We start from the raw sequence: 19,783 nt of genomic DNA, 5'->3' as shown, positions 1-19,783 counted from the left end.
AAATATTTTCAAACTAAATACTACAAATGAATTTCATTAATTGAGTAATATCAAAAGACTCTCATAATTAGCAATACATGACATTTGAGAAACCAAAACAACATCAAACCACTCCTATGAAACATTAAATTCCCATACAATTCAATATAATTTTAAAATTATTTGAATACTATTAACTGTATGAGTGTGGTTGTGGGTCCTAAAGTGTATGAATGTAGTTGTGGGTATTAAAGTTTTGCAATATATTTATGTGTGTGGTTGTGGTTCTTAAAGTTTTCTAATATATTTTAAAATTTTCTTTTGTCTATGTAGACTTTTTTGTAAAGACGTCCACGTGGCACCTTGAATTAAGGAGAAGCCTTGTGGATCCTTAGTTATATATATATAAATTGATGATTGTGATCATATATGGGTCATTCTACATATGAATAATTGCTATTTTTGCGTAAATACTATCATGAGAGTGAGCTATTTATACTAAAGTTGTCGACTGCCCCCGGGCAGTAGTCGAGTTAGGTGGATCAGCTGTTTTCTTCCAGCAAGGACATCTGAGTTTGACTAATTAAATTGAGACTTTTCAGCTTATGACTGTGTTTGAAGAAAATGAAGGGATTCAAATATCCATAAATTTTTAGCAAAATAAAATTAAAAAGGTACAACATATTGTCTTGTACCAAAAAAAAATGTTTGACATTTACGTGTATGCAATAAGTTGTTGTGTGAAAAATGGTATGTAGCTCAATGAGCCAAAAATGGTAATAGGATTTTCGTTATAAGTAATCTGGTTATGAGAATTGTATTACTAGGTAATTATCTTATTAAGTTATTTGGTTGATAAATATCATTGTATTATGATATGTGGTATTTCTAATATTGCCCATATATATAAAAATTCTTCTATGTGAACCAAAAGTGTGAATCAATTAACTTTGTGAACTTCAAATCCAATTGTTGTAATAAAACAAAACAAAAGTGAGGATCATAAATTTTATGTGGGACCCTTCACATTTATAGTTGAAAAGTAAGTTTATAAAGTTAGTTTACACTTTTGGTTCACATAGAAGAATTTCTATGTATATATATATATATATATATATATAGGAATTCTCACATAAGGATTTAATGACTAACATACACACACTCTTCAATTTTTTTTTCAAAACTAAACTATCGTGTAGTAGTACCAGTACTATCCAGCATCAACAAGTAGCCAAAAACTGCTTTGGAAATTCCCTTAAAATTATGAGTTTTCTCATCAACTTGACAGAGACTAGTCAGACTACCCCTGGTAACTTCCTCCTTCTGTTGGATGCTCGATTTTTTATTAATTACATGGGACTATCCCAAGTCTTGTTGAAAATCCTAGCCGGTTAGCTCTACTCACATTCATGATATTGTCTGTTTTGGATTTATCGATTCTCGTGGATACATCAGGCCTGCACGATTTTGTTTTACTTTGAACCGTCTCACTTAATGATACTTGAGCCTAGAGAGAAAAGGCCTCATACGAGTGAGAGGGGATAGCCTTTCTCTTATAAATTCACATCACTTGGCTTAACCAAGCGATGTTTAGGATAAACAAGTCATAACACTCCTCCGCATGGTGGGCTGGTTTATCATTCTTCTTATAAAAAAAAAAAAAAAAAAAACCAAGGATGTGGGACAAACAAGTCATAACACTCCTCCACATGGTGGGCCAGTTTATGTCGGACCTAATAAGTGGCTAGGTGAAGACACATCCATGACTAACAAACACACACCCTCTTCAAAAAAAAATTCAAAACTAAACTGTAGTGTAGCTGAATTTTTCTCCATAAGAGAAAAATTCAAAACTAAATTGTAGTTTAGCTGAATTTTTCTCTCTTATGTAGTTTACCTGAATTTTTCTCCATAGGAGATAAAAATTCAAAACTTAACTGTAGTGTAGTGTTGCCATGAAAGATGATAGGTTACTAAAAACGGGTCCACAGATTTGCACACGGGCATTGGCTTGACGGTTATGCAGGGTGTGTAGTGGGAAGGATGTTGAGGGGATGAGGAACTTCTAGAAAAATCAAGCATGGGGGGTTGCATCATAAATTTCAGTAGATTTTTTCGACATGTGTGCGAAAAAGGAAAATCTTGGAGTGATGAAGTTCTGAATGGGTATATTCTTTTATAGTGGAATATGATTGTAATGTCATAGCAAAAACTATGAAGGATGATTGTCGGTGTAAGCATCCACAATGGTTTAACTTGTGCACACACTCCAAATTTCCCTAAATTATATTCTCTCTCTTCTCCTCTCTCTTAGGTGGCACAATTTAATTGGATGACTAGGTCCCACAACCTATACTATTCATCACATCTCCATACATTCTAACACTCTATACTCATTTTCTTTATTTTCTCTCTCTTCCTTTTCATCATCTCTCTCTTATTTTTCATCCCTCTCTCTTCCTTTTCATCTTTTCTCTCTTTCTTTCTATCATCTCTCTCTTACTTTTCATCACATTTCTCTTCCTTTTTCATCATCTCTCTTCACTATTCATCAATTACCATACACTTCAAAGATCAAGTATGGACTAATTTTTCAAGTGTCATTTTTTATCACAAGTGTGCATGTAGTGCTTAACTTATCAAGAAAGTATCATCTCAAGTACCCATTATGAACATCTAGCGCTTAATTTATCAAAAAGTATCATCTCAAACACTTCAAAATCATCTCATTATGGATCTTTAGTTAAAGTCTTGATTAAAAAGTCAGTATTGTTGAAGAAAAGCGACTGTGCAGTAAGTGACAAGGACAATGAGAGAACCGTGTTCAATTGAACTGTCAATATCATGTTGTCAAATGAGGGAAAAGGCTTTCTAAGGTCAATTATGGTGGCTTACGTGACTTTGTTGGAGACTGATGCATGTAAAACGCCTAATGACACGCGTGTCTTAGTTGATTACTTGCTGCAGGTAAACCGACTTGTGGATGTCTATAATAGAGGCATGGCTTCAATTATGAATCATCTCAAGTTTCCACAATGAAGTGGAGAGACGTAGATCACAAGGATCACACAATGATGTGATGAGAGTGTGGAGAGATGTAGAACAAGAATTACATAAGAGAGTTAAGCTTGAGAGAGAACAAGCTTGGGAAGATTCTCTTGGGTGTAATTGGGTTCTGGGTGAGAGAAAATATTCTGAGAGTGTGGTTGTAACAATTTTTCACATAATAAATTTCTCTGATTGTTTCTAACAGCATTCGTGGTTTTTCTCCGGTTTTGAAGTTTTCTACGTTAAATCTTGTATTGAGATTGTTGTGTTTTTCTCTTTCGTCATTTGATATTTTCTGCACAGCAGGATCCGGGCCAAAGTTTGATCACAAAAAAGTCTCATGCGAGTTAGAAAGGATGGGCTTTAATTTCTCTTATAAACCCGCATGTGGAACAAACAAGTCGTAACATTGATGTGTGTATATATATATATGTATGTATGTATGTAAATATATAGAGACACCAAAAGTTGAGCAAAATATTTGAATGCGCATCCAATATTCCTTTGTTCATATATTGAGATTCCAACCCCCTTTAGATGTAACACAGCCAGGTTGTTTGTGAAATAATATAATATATATATATATATATATATATGAATATAATATTTGTATTCCCAACTAATTTCACATCAATTCAGGATGTTTAAAATGTTTTGATATTGATGGGTTCTATTATATGAAGACAGTACGTAGTGGTGTGTGTCTTCATGTGGAACAGCATATTTCAGCTTTTCATGCTCTTATTCCCACAAATAAAACAAAATATAAAAGAGAGAATGAATGACACACAATTAGTTTGGTGATTTACTTAATTCCACCCAAGCAAACAACTCTTTGTTTTTAAGTAATTAGAAGAACTTAATAAACATACATTGATCATGATTGTTAATTATCATCATATTAGCAGTAATAATCCACAGGACAAGGTAATGCTCTAGTAGTATAATTAATATCGTAGATCGTCCTTATTTTATATATATAGAGAGAGAGGAATTATCTTATAAGTATCTAAAGTAAGGACTTAAAATAAGTACACATGTTTTCACCATTGATTTAAAACATGTGAGACTCAAAACAATGGATTCTACTAGTCATTTCACTTAAATCAATGATCAAAAAACTGTACTTATTTTAAGTCTTTACTTTGGGTATTTATAAAAGAATTTATATATATATATTATTAAGGCGTCGATCAATGCTTCCGGATATCCAACACAAAATCTAAAGCATTAGATCTGAAAAAAGGATTCTATTCCCCATATTTTTTTTATTCATTAATTGGCTGGAGTTTGAAGTTTGAACCACACTACACACTTTTTTATCTTTATTTTTTGCTGCCATTTCTATAATTTAAAGGCAGCAGAAAACTAGACTTACCGAATATAAAAAATATATATATACAAACTTTTACTTTCAACATATGATATATATAGCTCGTCTTTTAGACATTTGAATATTTGATGTGTCTAAAATCGGATTGTTAGACCCGCATGTACATAAATTTTTCACCTTGTGTCAGTGTAAATTGGATCAAAATCTAACGTAAAACCGTAAAGGTTGCCTTTAAACATCTGATATTTCCTAAACTTGGTTTGTCAAACCCACGCGCACATAAGTTTCTCATTTTATGATTGCGTAAGTTGTGTCAAATCTCAACGCATGACCACAAGGGTATTTCTTCAGTGATCAAACTCAATACTTTCCAAATACATACGCTTGACCAAGAGAGATTCACCATTACACTATCACCAAAGTAGTGGTATTATAAAAACAAATTAGCCACGTGTACTTTCAATGTGCATGTACGTGAACAAGTAAATTTGAACTAATTAAACGTATAAGAAGCTGACACCTGTAGCTTAATCTGAAATTAAATCAAAACAAATTAATCAAAACGAAAAATGATAAAGATCTCAATAATTGATATCTCAGTTATCTCAATTGCTGAGTCGAGCGCACAGAATTCAAGTGTGAAGTCATAGGCTCCACATGATATTTTATGCGTACAAACTCAGCAGTTGGAATAACTGGATACAAACTGTTGGGATCCCTATCATAACCGTAATCAAAATAACTACTCAAATGTTATTCTAATATGCAACAACCACCAACTCATCACAAAAGTTACCATACTCCATCTAACTTGTCAAGTTACAAAATTAATATATATATATAGGTTAATTATACTTTTCATCATCGAAATATAATGGTCGTTCAGTTTTAACACCCAAAGATTTTTTTTATTACAATGTCATCACTCAATATTCCAAAATGAGACAATTCAAGGATTTGGTCAGATTTGTTATAGTATTGGGCAGGTTTTCACTGACGTGACATCCATTTAATATATTTGGGTCGACATATACTTATGTACCAACAAAGATAATCTTTGACACGTGACTTGTAAATTCAGACTAAAATTTCTAAAAAGAAAATTAATAAAATAGCAAATTTTTCTCCAACTCTATCTCTACTCTATTCTGTCTCATCTCTTTCTAGAACTCTAACTTCTCTCCAACTCTACAGGCAGAGATCTGGCGTGCGTCTTGTTGTTGTATAATTGCAGGCAAGATTGAGTCTTTAATTTTTTTAATGGAAGAATTCCATGATTTTGATTGTATTTTTTGGAAATTTGAAACTATTTATCGGGTTTGGGGCTAGGGTTGACAGGGAATTTGATGAGGAGGCTGGGGAAATTAAGGATGAGATTCACGTGGAACATTTGTCCATTCTGTTTCAATCGGAATTCACTTGTGGGACTTATCTCCTTCGGCACATTTGTCCATTCACGAGCTCGACTTCTCTCAGATCTCAAAGTCATGCATTTGTCCATCAACGATTATTCTATAACTCTCTCTCCTTTTCCTGGGTTCTAGAATTCATGTGATAATTTTCTTTTATTTTTTTTTATTATTTGAGCATCCAGCTTATGTGTCCTTGGCTTATTGCTTTGTTATTAATTTATTTTTTCTTTTAATTTGTTTATGTGGTTTCTAGTAAGCAAACACGTAAGTATTTTTGACCAAAAATTGTTGACTTAATGCCACATCAATGGGAACCTTGACCAGAACTGTGTTAAATCTGACCGAGTCATTAAATTGTCTCATTTTAAAACATTGGATGATTATATTGTAACAAAAAATCTTTAGGTGTTAAAAATGAACGATCCCTATATTTCGTTGATGAAAAGTATAATTAACACTATATATATATATATTTTTGAACAATCATTGCTCTAACAAAGAAAACAAATAATAGTTTGTTGGTTTCTTACAAATCGCATATGCTTTCTTGAACAGTCAAGTTTTAGTTCCTTGTCATTGTTCCAAGTCAGTCTTACGTACTCATGGTTCTATCATCTAATACATAAAATCAGATATCCCTATATATATATATATATATATATATATACATATATATAATTTGTAGTCATCTAATTTCGTCTACTTTTCATCCAGGTCCACGAGTGACGTGTGTAATTAATTATATACTCAAATCAAATCAAATCTCTTGAGGTATAATTTACATGTTGGGCAAAGTTTTGTCCTTTTAAAAGGCATTGAGTTTTAATATGTAGGGTCATCTTTATAAACACATTCACATTTTTTGACCATGACCGTGACGTCCGTCTCTGCGCTTCTTCAATCGGAATTTTAATTTTGGCTCTTCTTTTACCTGGACATGGTTATTTTGCTGTAAAAGATTATCACAAGTGTTTATCAGCCCATTCACTGATAGGTCAGGCCTGAGATTCATAAGCCCATTGTCACTGGTGGCCGTGGGCCCGCTATGCCCACTTGCCTAGACAAGTAGACATATGAATTATAACGGGCGGTAGCTACCTAGTTCTGAAGACTGAGCCGGCCCAACTGTGGTATTGGATGGAGCCGAACCGTAAGAAAATGAAGCCCAAATCCAAATCATGTTCAACTTGGGCCCAGTTCATCTAAACGGTCCATTCTCTTTTTCTCACCCAAGAAAGCACCTTGATCTGCATACACGTGCCACCTCCTCCCGCCGATTCTCCGCCATCGCTTTCTCTGTGGCAATTGCTGCCGGAGCAGCCGCAATTGCCGGAGGCGTAGTGAGTGCCGACAAATCAAAAGGTCCATTTGTTCAAGATGTACTGGATTCCTTGTTATCCAAACACTCCTCTCCACTTTTTTATTTTTTGTTTTGATAATTACACTCCTCTCCACTTTGGGGATCACTCTCTCTCTCTCTGGCTGACGATTCTTATCCCGTCGTGGAATCCAATACAGGCGCTTCGCGTTTCCTCCGGTGATTTCCGATTCTCAGCGGCTTCTTGGAGTTGGATTGAGGAGAAAAAGCATGTTGGGATTGAAGAACATTGATGTCTACGCTTTTGGTATCACATGCATGTCTTTGCTAATTTTTGTTTTTGTGAAACTAATAGTATCGCATGCAATTTGAAATTGAATGTCATTTGCTTGAATGTAAGCAATGCATTTTTGTTCTATTGGATATGCGATGGACCTTCTTAGTTCTTATTGATGCCTTATCTTTGAAAATTTTAATCTGAAATTGCAGACAACTAAGAATGGTGATCTACAATATTCACTGAACATCATATTATCAAATATCGATCAAATGTCAATTGATCTTATACTACTCTTTCAAAGAGTACTTTGGCAATATGGTAGTTGACAGTCCCAGGATGAGTGAAAGCAGTGTAGTAAAAGCTCTTTGTGACTGTCAAGAATGTTTGCTTGATATTAGAGTCCATGCCATCTGAAGAGTTTAATACCAGCTGCACTAACTCTCTCATGTCACTCTCTATTTGGAGCTTTGAAATGCTTTCAGGGTTTGAATTATTGTATCCTCCATTGTCTTCTACCTGAAAAGTGTAGAGATGCTTAATTAATGACCCATTAAGTTGTAATGGAAGACAAAATAAAATTAAAAACTGGGAGTATTGTCAGAACCCATTAAGATATGTGCCAATGGATGAAAGCATGTCAACTAGAGAAGATGAACTAAGGAGTGGAGGGAATTCCAAAAGTACCTGTTGAGGTTGTTTGTCTTTGTTGAGGTGGTGATAGTGACCAAGTTGATGGCAAACTGTGTTTGTGAGTTTGAAGAGTCGCTCATACAACTCCTCCTCCTGAGAGGGTGTGTGGCCAGCCATCAAGTTTATTGTCTGCACCAATAGCTCTGCTTCTCCTTCTCTTCTGTCTCCTCCCTCTTGCCACGTCAGCACCCACTTTTCCCACTATATATATATTAAGTTGTACATAAAACCAAATTATAGTATTGGATTAAAGAAAATATATTTTATGATTTCAAATAAACTCACGGATTGATATAAATGGTGAGTAATGTCTTCACCATGCACCACCAATGCGTCCAATGAAAATTGATGTAGGGTTGCAAACACCATCTCAATAAGTCCTTTTGTTGCTTGCTTTACATCTAATCTCCTGCAATAAAACCAACAACAAAAAAAATATATACTAAATTAGACTTTTAATAATATTAACAGTTAAAAATGTCAGCAAAGCCAAACTAAAATTAAAACTAGATTATTTACCTTCCATTAATGTAACCTCTTGTGTTGGGAAATTTTTGGAATTCATTTGCAAATTCAATCCTTTCTTCCCTAGAATTTTCAAAATAAGATGCAATAGCTTGGACCAAGACTGCAGTCTTTGCCCAGGTGAGTCGCTCTACCGATCTTTCGGGTTCAAAAATATTGGATGTAGCCAGGAAATATGTCCTGAGGAGGCTTCTTTTGTTAACCCCAAATCCCCCAAGATTGTAGCCTTCGTACCACCTACACATATATCATATGCATTTACGGCTATATCAGAATTTGAAGGGAAAAAACAAATTGGAACAATTTTTTTGAGGGGTAGTTGTTACTTTTGGATATTGTCCCATTCAATGCGATGCAAGGATTGGCAATTGTTGTAGTCAAGCTTCGCTAGCTCCAGATACACATTGTTGTTGACATAGGGCATCCTGCAGAGAAATAGATACCCACCCACATCCACATGTTACATACATATTGCGGTCAATGACTTCTGGGTTGAATATATTATTTTTTGAATTGCTATGTAAAAAAATGAAACAACTTTCGTGCAAAAGATTCACGCAGTAGATGGGTCGGGGACATGCAGGAAGGAGAGTCAGCTGTTTCACCTCCAAGTTACATCCCCACAAAATACTTGTTGTATTGAATACGTGAATTGATTTATTTTTAAGAAAATAAAAGAATGAATGAATGAAGGATTACCTGTAAAGAGTCTTGCCAATCCATACGTCATCTTGGCCACCATATTGTTCAATGTAAAGCCTCGTCTCCACTCTAGGCAAGCATGCGTACCACGGAACATCCAAGGCAAACCCCACCTTTTATAATACATACGTATAAAATTAGATTCTAAACTAGACATATTTAACCAAATGACGCAACGGTGTCCCATTATGACATGAGATGATTAAGTTGCAGGGTGTTGGTGTAGAGAATGAAATATCAAATAATATAGTTTATATTTCCGAGATTGCGTGGATCAAGTCATACCTCATTCGGTAAATCTTTGGTTATGATCCATTTATCTAGGAGTTCACTAGCGGCTCTTTTTTCCCTTAAGAAATTTACTGAAAACTTTTTGGCTTCCTCAAGAATTGTCTCTTCAGGGAACATCATTTGAGAAGCCCTGTAGAGGTTATAGATTCCGGTGATCGCCTGATTTGATTGCCCCATGAAGCAGACGAACTCGTCGCCTTTTCTAAATTGCTTAAACACATCTGCCAAACATAATCAGAACTTTAATTAGATCAGATCACCCAGAAATGAAAGTTAATTGCTAGACTTTGATTAGTTGTTGGTGAAAATAATATATATATATATACCAGGAGAAACCTCGTATCCATGCAACCTAAGCAGCCTGAATCCCATTGCTGTATCATCAATATCTTGAACACATGAATTTCTTGCCCAACAAATTCCGTCTTTGGTCCAGTATCTAAATCAAAAGTAATTAACCTTTAATTAATCATATCAAAATAAATTTTTAATTTTTTTGTCCAAAACTAATCAGTTCTTATATATACCTGTGAACATAACCAAGACATTCTTTGATTTCTGGGTGAAAAAATCTGGAGATTCCTAGGCGTTGCAAGCGATCGACACACCAAATATGTTCGAAAAGGTCAACCGGATACACAGTCGGTACTAAAAAGGTTATACATGTATGTATCAACATTAGAGAATAAATACATTTACAGTAGTCTTTCAAATTCTATGTGGGCAAACACAAATAAGAAAAAAAAAATGGCACTACATATATACATTACCTCCTCCATTGAATTTGTGTACCAGGTTGTTTATGTATGAGAAGCAATTGCCATCTTTAGTGTGCATGAGTGCACAGGCGGTGGAGGATGGAGAGAACAAGAATGACCCATCTGTGCATTGCAATTTTACAAGCTTTTCCCAATCCAGGCTTGGCAATCCTTCCAAGCTATATAGTAGTGTTGTGGGCACATTGTGCATTATGTCCTTTGGTATCCTACCACACACAAAGAAAATAATCACATGTAATACATGTTAGAAATCCAAGGCTAAATGCATCAAAGATATTGTTCGTTGTATAACACGAGCCCGCACGATTTTGTTTTTCATGGGATGTCGCCATTTTTCTTACGTGAAGAAGACACATCATTGTGTGAGAGGTGTTAGGACATACTTGTATACCACTCAGTTGAGTTATGTCAATAGGATGTGGGATATTAGTCTTGACACTCCATGCACTTGTAGATTGAGTTATGTGTGCCCACGAAGTGGACAGGTAGAGGCCACGTCCAAATGTATCTAGTCTTTACTTCAATATCATGTTCGAAATCTAGGTCCAAACAAATTAAGGCTATTGTCCACTCTTGACCACGGGTCTGCACAAATTTGTTCTTCATAGAACGACTTCAATGGTTCTTATACCCAAAAAACACATGCTTGTGTGTCAAGTGTTAGAACTTTACTTACCACTCGATTTGATTATGTTTATACGATGTGAGATATTAGTATTGATAAAACACACACTCTAGCAACCTATGCATACTTGTTTTAAAATTTAAATGAATAAGGTTGCATTTTTCGCTTGAGAAAACATAATCACTAGAAGTCTAGAACTACACACATTTGACATACCTTGTGAGCTTCAGATCTCTCTTGGTATAGATGTCTTGAATGGCTGGAGAATCATCAGGTATTTCAATCCCTAATTTTTTAGCCATCTCAAGAAGTGATGGGAAAGCGATTTCAAAGCCTATTAGCATGTGCTCCTCATTCTCCTTTTCTAGCTTGCTTATGTTCTCTTTCACAAATGACAATCCTAATTTTTACATTTAAAAAAAATTAAAACTTATATTTTGTTTAATCGAAAACATTTACTTTGGTATTAGGTAAAGATAATTAAGTAGAAATACTAAAGATCCTAGTGTTTCTTGTTTCAGTCATCCCAAATGCTAATATGGATGCAAATGATCAATTTGAAACCATGGGTCTCGCATGCTCACATGATTCATATGAAATCGTGTACTTCTATCTCGACATTTGGGGATTGTTGGGACAAAAAAACACAAGGATCTATAAGATTGCTGACGTAACACCAAACTGTACCTCTTTTGCATTTGTGGGGATGAATATTCCATTTCTTGAGAGCGATGACACAAGCTAACGTATTGATTAACCGATCGTGTGCCAAGAACACGTCGGGGTCACCCCACGAGCCGTCGGGCAGCTGATTGTTGGCAATCCATTGAAGACTGGATGGGAATTGAGGAGAACCAGGGTGGTGAATGTTTTCAACAAGTGCAACCCATGCTGTGTCATAAGCTGAAATGCTAGTCTCCCCATCCTCCATTGATCCCAGCATCGACTTAACAATGTCGACACCTTGTCTAATCTGGTTTTCCAAGGAAACCTTTTTTGTTTTTCACAAAAACAAAATTTATTATTATTAAACCATAAAAAATAAAATTAATTAATTAGTTGATCAATTGATCAATTGAGTCACACCTCAAGAGGTTCCTCTTGTTCTTGTATGTCATCCTCCACAATCAATGGCAGACCGGTCTGAAGAACGTCCGAGTATTCTACACAAATTAATAATAATAATTATGATTAGAACTAGTATGTGTATGCGTATATATGACTACATATAGTTTTGTTCGAAAATGATGAAGATCCTGATAGTTGGTATCCCAGTTATTTCAGCTGCAAAGTTTGACGCACAGGATCCAAGTGAATTCGTGGGTTCTACATGTCTCACGTGATGCACATGAAATCACGTGCATACAATTCAACAGCTGGAATAGATGGAATACCAGTTACTGGAATCTCTATCATTACTAAGTTTTGTTTTACCGTACATACCTGGAGTGGTGCGAGCAGGCTTGGATTTTGCAATGGAGATTATGCGAGTGCTATCAAAGTTGACTCGTTTGTCTCTAGTACTGAAAAAACTTAATCCTGCCCAAAAATAAAAATATAATGGGAAATGTTAATCACTAAATAAGGATGAAAAAAGTGTATTGAAACCTTAAAAATATTTTTTAAATTTAAAAAATAGATGAGAGACTATTCATCACACATGATATACTGTGATATATTATAATCGATCCTTAACAAGTACTTTTATGGCACCCGTTAACACTACCCGATTATAATTATGAAATAAATAAAAGCGAAATACAGATATGGGTTTGTCAATAGGTGGCAATTACGATGGTGCCATAATGAGAAGTATAGAGGCACTAACAACTTATCTCACGAAGAAGGTTTAGGGATGTATGAAAATGAGGAGGAAAAGAAAAAGATTGATTAATTTATATTAATTTGTATTCAGCTGCGTTTTGGCTAAGTTTATGCATCTATGGATCTCTGCTCCCCCTCATCTTCTGTTTTTTACGGATTTTTTTATGGTAGTTTATGCATCTGCTTTTGTAATCATCAGATTCATTTACACTGGTTTTTGGGAATAGATGCAGCTAGCGTACATGTTGGTTCTGCCATGTCTGGAGTCTTGTAGAAATTAATTTAAGTTATTTGAATTACAGCTGCAGCATCAACATTCACACTATTCATTCCGCGAATCAAGGCAAGATAATGAAGTGGTGATATTTATGAGGAAGAGGAGGGAGGTGAAAATGAGAATGATGAATAGAATTGAATTGCTTTAAGTTAAGTTATTTAATTGAATCTTACGATAAATTGATGAAATAGTATTTGATGTATTGGATTATTTGATGAAATACTATTTGATGTGGTTTTAGATTCGTGAGTTTTCTATCTTGAAAGAACTTTGAACAGGATGCATAAAGTATAACTAAATTATTTTTTAAAAATTTTATTATAACATTACCAATCGATATATCTGTTGCAAATTTCCAACCGATTCAAAATCGGTTGAAAAAAATATTTCCAACGAAATATTTTTCATACCCACCAAAAAATATTCCAACGGAAAACAAAATTTTTACAACAGAAATATCGATTGTAAATTACTGACCGATTATAAAAATGGTTGGAAAAAAGTTTCTAACGAAGTATTTTCCAATGAAAATATATCGATTGGAAACCAGTGGAATTATATCAATTGGAAAATAAGATTTTTAATCGATTTTTCCTACATTTTCAACCGATTTAGTAGTTGAAAAATCGACAATTTCTCGTAGTAAGTGTGATTAATCTGATATTCAGTCCAGGCTACATTTCATGATTTTCTCACAATAATCTGATGATAAAAACTGGGTCAATCAATTAAAAACAAACTGCAATAGCAGTTCATGAAGCCGATATTAATTAAAGAAGAATAATCATAAAGCAAGAGTGACCTACCGGGAAATGGCAGAGGAGGGTGGAGGTAGGAGAAAGAGGAGAGTTGTGGTCTTCTGGCGTGAGAAGAGGAGGAGGAGGACATGAACATGATTGATTGGCTTTGTCACGTGGTTGTGTTTGTTTGCAGTCTGCAAAGAAAAAGAGGGCAAACAGGGTCATTTAAAGGATTCAAAAGTAATGGAGAGGGGGTAAAAAGGTTATTGTTATGACAAATGTTACACAATAACACTACTCGTCCCAATAATTGGGATCCCAATTACTGAGATGTGTTGCTATAATTTAAAGTGTTATGGAACCTATACACATACACTTTAAATCATATCCACACACCTCAATAACTAAAATCACTAAGACAAATATGATTTTTTCCAAAGATTATTACGTGTACATGATTATTTTTTCTATATCATTATGACAAAGGTTATCAGCTTTTGATATTAAAATAATTTAACAAATGTCATTTAAGTACCCATTTCATAAATGTTGGACATACAAGTCGAGTTAAATTTCCTTTTTTCCATATAAATACATGTTTTTCACACAAGTACAATCAAATATTGTCCTTTTTTCTAAAATAGGTTTAGATACGAAATCGTACTTCAAATTCTCAACCACTCTTCTTCTTCTTCTTCTGCTCTTCCTAACTGCGTATTCTTCTTCTCTAATATTTTTTTTTTTTTCCCGTTCCTTTCATTCAAAAAAACCTTCAGAGTAATCAACAGAGCCATATGTAAGGTAATCAATGCCCGCTGTTTTAGGTGTATCCGAAAAGGAGTTTTTGTGGGTTTTAAGGAACTCTTTAGCCATTTCTGGAGAGGCAAGAAATCAACAATAAGACAAGGGACTGAGCCCAGTAATATGTGTATTAGGGGGTCCATAGCGTAATGAGAGCTTGTGAAGAGCTTGGTGAGGTAAGGGTGCAAGGAGGTGGAGATGTCCAGTGATTGGTAAGGCCATTGGACTTGGGAGGTAGATGATTCCAAGTTCGGATTTTATTTAGAATTGCTTGGACTACAATAATGTTGGGTGGTGGAACAATAGGCAGTGTTTGGTAAAGCGGGCTGCGGAGCGGTCCAGCTAGCGGGCCCGCTCTCGCGGCCCGCTTTACCAAACAACCCAATTTTCAGGGTGGTATTAGGGCGGTATCGCTCTCAAATGAAAAGCTCCATTTTGGAGCTTGTGAGGGCGTTTAACGCCCTCACTTTTTTTTTTTCAATTTTTTTATATGGGCCCCACCAATTTTATTGTCAAACTTCCCTTTTAAAATAAAAAAAAAATAATAGACCCACTTGAATAATAAATATTACTAATGAACCCCAAATAAGATGTATTCAGACTTAATAAATTAGATTTATAATTATAAATATATATTAATAATTATAATAATATATTTTTTAAATTTGACATTTTCTTTCATTTATATATGCAGTATATATTATATTACAAATTTATTTAAATATTAAACTAAAGTAATTATTATTTTTACTTAATAAATTATATTTATAAATTAATAATGATTATTTATTTATTAAATATATAATTAATTTTTATTGAAATAAAAAAAAATTAAAATGAAAACATACAAACAATATATTTACCCAACCTAACCGCTAACAACAGTTAACAACTCTACCAAACACCTCACAGCTTATTTTACAACTTTAAGCTCAGCTTTTTTTCCACGCCTTAACAGCTAGCGTTGAAAATCAACACAACTGCTCTACCAAACGGAACCTACAACTCCATGTAGAGGGGGGTCACCACCATAAAAGCCATGCTTGACTTGGCATTCAAACATTAAATGATAAAGAAGAAAACAAACTCATATACAAAAGGTGTGTGTGAGTGTTACATGCATGGGTGGATAAAACTTAGCCAATAGAAAGTGTCGGCAAAAGCTTTTGTGTGGAAGGGATCCATATGCATGCAAAGGAACAGTATGAAGCTTTTAATGTTTGATAAGGAGGTGCACCATTCCTTGACAAAAGATGAAGGCCACTATTGTTATTTTGGCTTGAAGTTTTCTATAAATAGGGAGGTGCAAGTTCAACCCTAATTCATGCAAAGGAATAAATGAGATCCAATCAAGCGGGAATAAAGGAAGCAAAATTCTAAGAACCTTCGGCTCATTTATTAATGCCGCTTGCTTCTACTACAAAGTCTTGACCTTGACAATGGAAACTGATGATTTATTAGATTCATGGTTATAAGCAATAATAACAAATAAAAGACACCCTAAACTTCATGAAATTAATGGTAGAAAAAACAGTGACATTAGAAACAGTGACATTAAAAACAGTAACATTAAAATTTTCTCCGAATAATTTTATGGATGGTGGGTCTGGCCTGAGATTCATAAGCCCATTGTCACTGGTGGCTATGACTAGTCAACTAACTAGACGTTCATGAATTAAACGGACCGTACCTACTACCTAGTTCTGATTTCTGAAGACTGAGCCAGCCCAACTGTGGTATTGGATGAAGCCCAAATCCAAATCATGTTCAACTTCAGCCCAGATCATCTAAATGGCCCAACTTAATCATGTAAATTTCGCAAGTGCCTTGCAATTTGAAATTGACTGGTAAGAGAGAGAACAAAGAAATGTTTTCGCTACGCTTTCCATTCTCGTTTTCTCAGCCAAGAAAGCACCTCGATCTGCATACACGTGCCACCTCCTCCCGCCGATTCTCCGCCACCGCTTTCTCTGTGGCAATCGCTGCCGGAGCAGCCGCAGTTTCCGGAGGCATAGCTGCCTCGCTGAGTGCCGACAAACCAAAAGGCCCATTTCTTCAAGATGTACTGGCTTCCCTGTTATCCAAACACTCCTCTCCACTTTGGGGATCACTCTCTCTGGCTGATGATTCGTCTCCCGTCGTGGAATCCAAGACAGGCGCTTCGTTTCCTCCGGTGATTTCCGATTCTCGGCGGCTTCTTGGAGTTGGATTGAGGAGAAAGAGCGTGTTGGGATTGAAGAACATTGATGTCTACGCTTTTGGTATCGCATGTCTTTGCCTATTTTTGTTTTTGTGAAACTCTTAGTGCATGTTGTCTTTCTATTGAGTTAGAATACTTTAACGGTATAATGCACATTGAACATTTGAATAATTTCAGCTCGGATTGCTAGTCTTTTACTTTCTTTCTTCATTGACCAGTGATTTTGAATTAGATGTTGCGTTTATTAGCACAAGAAATTTGAAATTGACCGTAAGCCATGCATTCTCTCCCAAAAAAGAAAGATTACGCAAAGAATTTTCGTGTTGGTTTTGAATACGAGCTAAACAGTGGCATCAAGCTGATTAAGTCTCTGCTGTGTCATTGAAGAGGTTTGCAAAATGCTATTCAGGTGTTAGATTATTGGTAGTGAAGATGCAGCTAGATTAAAAAAAAAGAGGTCCCTTTTAGATACCTTTTTTATATGCTACGGATGCCTCTCTATTTGCTAGGTTTTGGAGGCGAACATTGATACCTCTGTACTGATTAAAGAGGATTTGTAGCTTGCTCCACTTGCCTATCAAATTCTAGTTTGTAAATTCATCGTTATTTGTCATGTTTTTTGGAAGCAACGCAAAGGCAGTTTATTTGGTCAGAGAAACATCATCCATTTTTGTGAAGTGTGAACTACTAGAAGTGACAACTCACAACATGTTCTTAACTCCGAAGTGTCCATGCACTAATATTATACCATAAAGTATAAACTCTTTCATTAAATAATGCACATCAACGTTGGTTAGGTGCACAGATTTTCAATTATCTCCATTTTGTACAACTGGAGCACACTTTAAATTTTCAATTAGTATGTTACTTTTTTTTTTTTATAATGCTACTAGGACTGTCTTTTCCCATATTCATGGTTTGATATTGACATTTGTAGGTATTGTAGAATAGTTAATGACTTTAATGTTCACAATAATGTAATTGATAACTCAATTATTTTACATTCTGCTAAAGTGCACTCCTACAAAATGTGAAAATTAGAAAATTATTGATGAAATAATTGTTTACTTCTCTGTCACAACTGAAACTTTTCTTTGCACAGGTGTTTATGCGGATCACAATGACGTTAAGAACCTGCTTGGTGAGAAATATGGGAAACTTTCAATTTCTGAGCTTAAGGAAAACAAGGAGTTCAATATGGATCTCATGGAAAATGACATTTGCATGACAGTAAGGCTTCAAATAGTCTATGGTAGGTTAAGCATTCGCAGTGTGCGTAGTGCTTTTGAAGAGTCTGTTGGAAACAGGCTACAAAAGTTTGGGGGATCCGATAATAAGGAATTGCTTCAGAGGTAAATCATCATTTCCACCAATAATATTTTCTCCACATGGCATATATTTATATTGGAATACACGCATCTTTAGGATCTTAGTGCTCTGTTTGGAATCTTGTTTGACACTTTGGCCCCTAGATTGGAATTTTTTGTCCCATTACTGTCTTACCACATTTCATGGAATCGGGTGTCATTTTTTACTCACTTTACACTTGATAATGAAATATCGCGGTTGATCCTAATAGCCTACTCATTTACAGATTCACTTCCTTGTTTACGGATGAATATAAAATACCGCGAGGCTCTGTGATAGAACTCTCAAAGGAGCGAGGCCATGTACTTCGCACAACAAGTAAGCTTTTCTTACCTATTTTAAATTTTCCCTATGGAGAATATTTACTATTTAGATTCACCTTGGGGCTTGGGTGGAGGACTACATATATATATCCATCCTTTTCCATAAACATTGTGTCAGTTGAATTTTGTGACATGATTTGAGCTTTGACTAAAATTGCTACGATTGATGGGCCTTTTCCGAGACTGAATCTAAGAACTGCAACCATGATATAGATTTTAATTCATGCTTATCTGGATTTCAAAACACATATGAAGCGTGTTGCAAACTTTGATAATGTCTACCCAATTATTAAAAAAATAAGAAATGGAACTGTAGTCATTCGATGAAACTTGAAATGGTAAAATGGAGCTATAGTGAAGGGCTCTGCCATGTGGTGATTGACTGGATCTTACTCTCTCTGAGGAGCATTGTGCCCTCTGTAATCACAGTTTGCATTCTTGTAATTATGTTGTTTATGTACACTGATGATCATGCCAGACATGGACCTACTCGTTTCATTCATGTATGCTTACCTTATAATTATCCCACCTATGTGGAACACAAATAGTACCACATTCGTCTTTTTAACTAACCAGTAGATCGAAGATCTATTTATACCTGAGATAGTAATTCAGATTGCTGTACAGTCTACTAATTTATTTATTTTTTATTTGCTTTTACGTACGTAGTTAATGGAAAGGATGTGGGAAGCATACAGAGCAAACTCCTCTGTCACTCTATTCTGGATTTATATATTGGTGAGGAGCCATTTGATGAAAAGGCCAAAGCAGTCATTGAGCAGAAACTTGCGTCTTTTCTTCACTCTTAGATAAGTGTTCACCAAAGGTATCCTCAATTAAAAGGAAATTTCTAGTAGTGGTGAGCATTTGCTGCATCATTATATCATCTTTATGTGGTTGCTAATTTCAGTTATATAACAAAATTCTTCCCAATATGCATTTGATGACTGGATTTTGTGTAGAAAATATTGGCATGCGTTAAATTAAGGTTAGTCATCTTGGAGTGCGCAGCTACCTAGGGTGGTAAAATTATGTCCGGTCCGGATGACTTAATTTATCCAACCCGGATTAAACCAAATTTGGACATTAGTATGTCCGAAATTCGCTTCCAAACACCAAATTTTTGTTCGGTTTAAAATAGAGTTAGGGTCCAAACACATAAATTTTGTTCGATTTATTTGTCGAGACCCTAACTGGATTAGGTTATTATCTGATTTAGTTGTTTGGATTTAAACCAATTTGGGTGTGGTCAATTAAGAACGTTCGAA

At 35.1% G+C, this 19,783-nt stretch overlaps 2 protein-coding genes across 2 annotated transcripts; one reads left to right on the top strand and one right to left on the bottom strand.

Moving 5' to 3' along the window:
* Positions 1 to 7,596: 7,596 nt before the first annotated feature.
* LOC119982058 ((-)-kolavenyl diphosphate synthase TPS14, chloroplastic) lies at positions 7,597 to 13,997 on the bottom strand. Its single transcript, XM_038825234.1, has 15 exons — positions 13,890 to 13,997; positions 12,426 to 12,521; positions 12,069 to 12,145; positions 11,670 to 11,973; positions 11,199 to 11,382; positions 10,349 to 10,563; positions 10,106 to 10,226; positions 9,905 to 10,017; positions 9,573 to 9,799; positions 9,285 to 9,400; positions 8,912 to 9,010; positions 8,580 to 8,822; positions 8,346 to 8,469; positions 8,055 to 8,261; positions 7,597 to 7,886 (listed from the first exon to the last, which is right to left on the bottom strand). Exons 1-15 carry the CDS (start codon positions 13,975 to 13,977, stop codon positions 7,653 to 7,655), a joined length of 2,448 nt encoding a protein of 815 aa, XP_038681162.1. The 5' UTR covers positions 13,978 to 13,997; the 3' UTR covers positions 7,597 to 7,652.
* A 2,457-nt stretch (positions 13,998 to 16,454) lies between these two features.
* Positions 16,455 to 19,529, top strand: LOC119982057 (fatty-acid-binding protein 1). The gene is made up of 4 exons (XM_038825233.1): positions 16,455 to 16,885; positions 17,927 to 18,176; positions 18,419 to 18,510; positions 19,185 to 19,529. The coding sequence occupies exons 1-4, from the start codon at positions 16,492 to 16,494 to the stop codon at positions 19,322 to 19,324; spliced, it is 876 nt and encodes a 291-aa protein (XP_038681161.1). The 5' UTR covers positions 16,455 to 16,491; the 3' UTR covers positions 19,325 to 19,529.
* Positions 19,530 to 19,783: the final 254 nt, after the last annotated feature.

The sequence above is a fragment of the Tripterygium wilfordii genome, chromosome 17 (assembly GCF_013401445.1).
Source record: "Tripterygium wilfordii isolate XIE 37 chromosome 17, ASM1340144v1, whole genome shotgun sequence".
Classification (NCBI taxonomy): domain Eukaryota; kingdom Viridiplantae; phylum Streptophyta; class Magnoliopsida; order Celastrales; family Celastraceae; genus Tripterygium; species Tripterygium wilfordii.
Note: the sequence above shows the minus strand (reverse complement) of the source record. Positions and strands in the feature narration are given on the sequence as shown.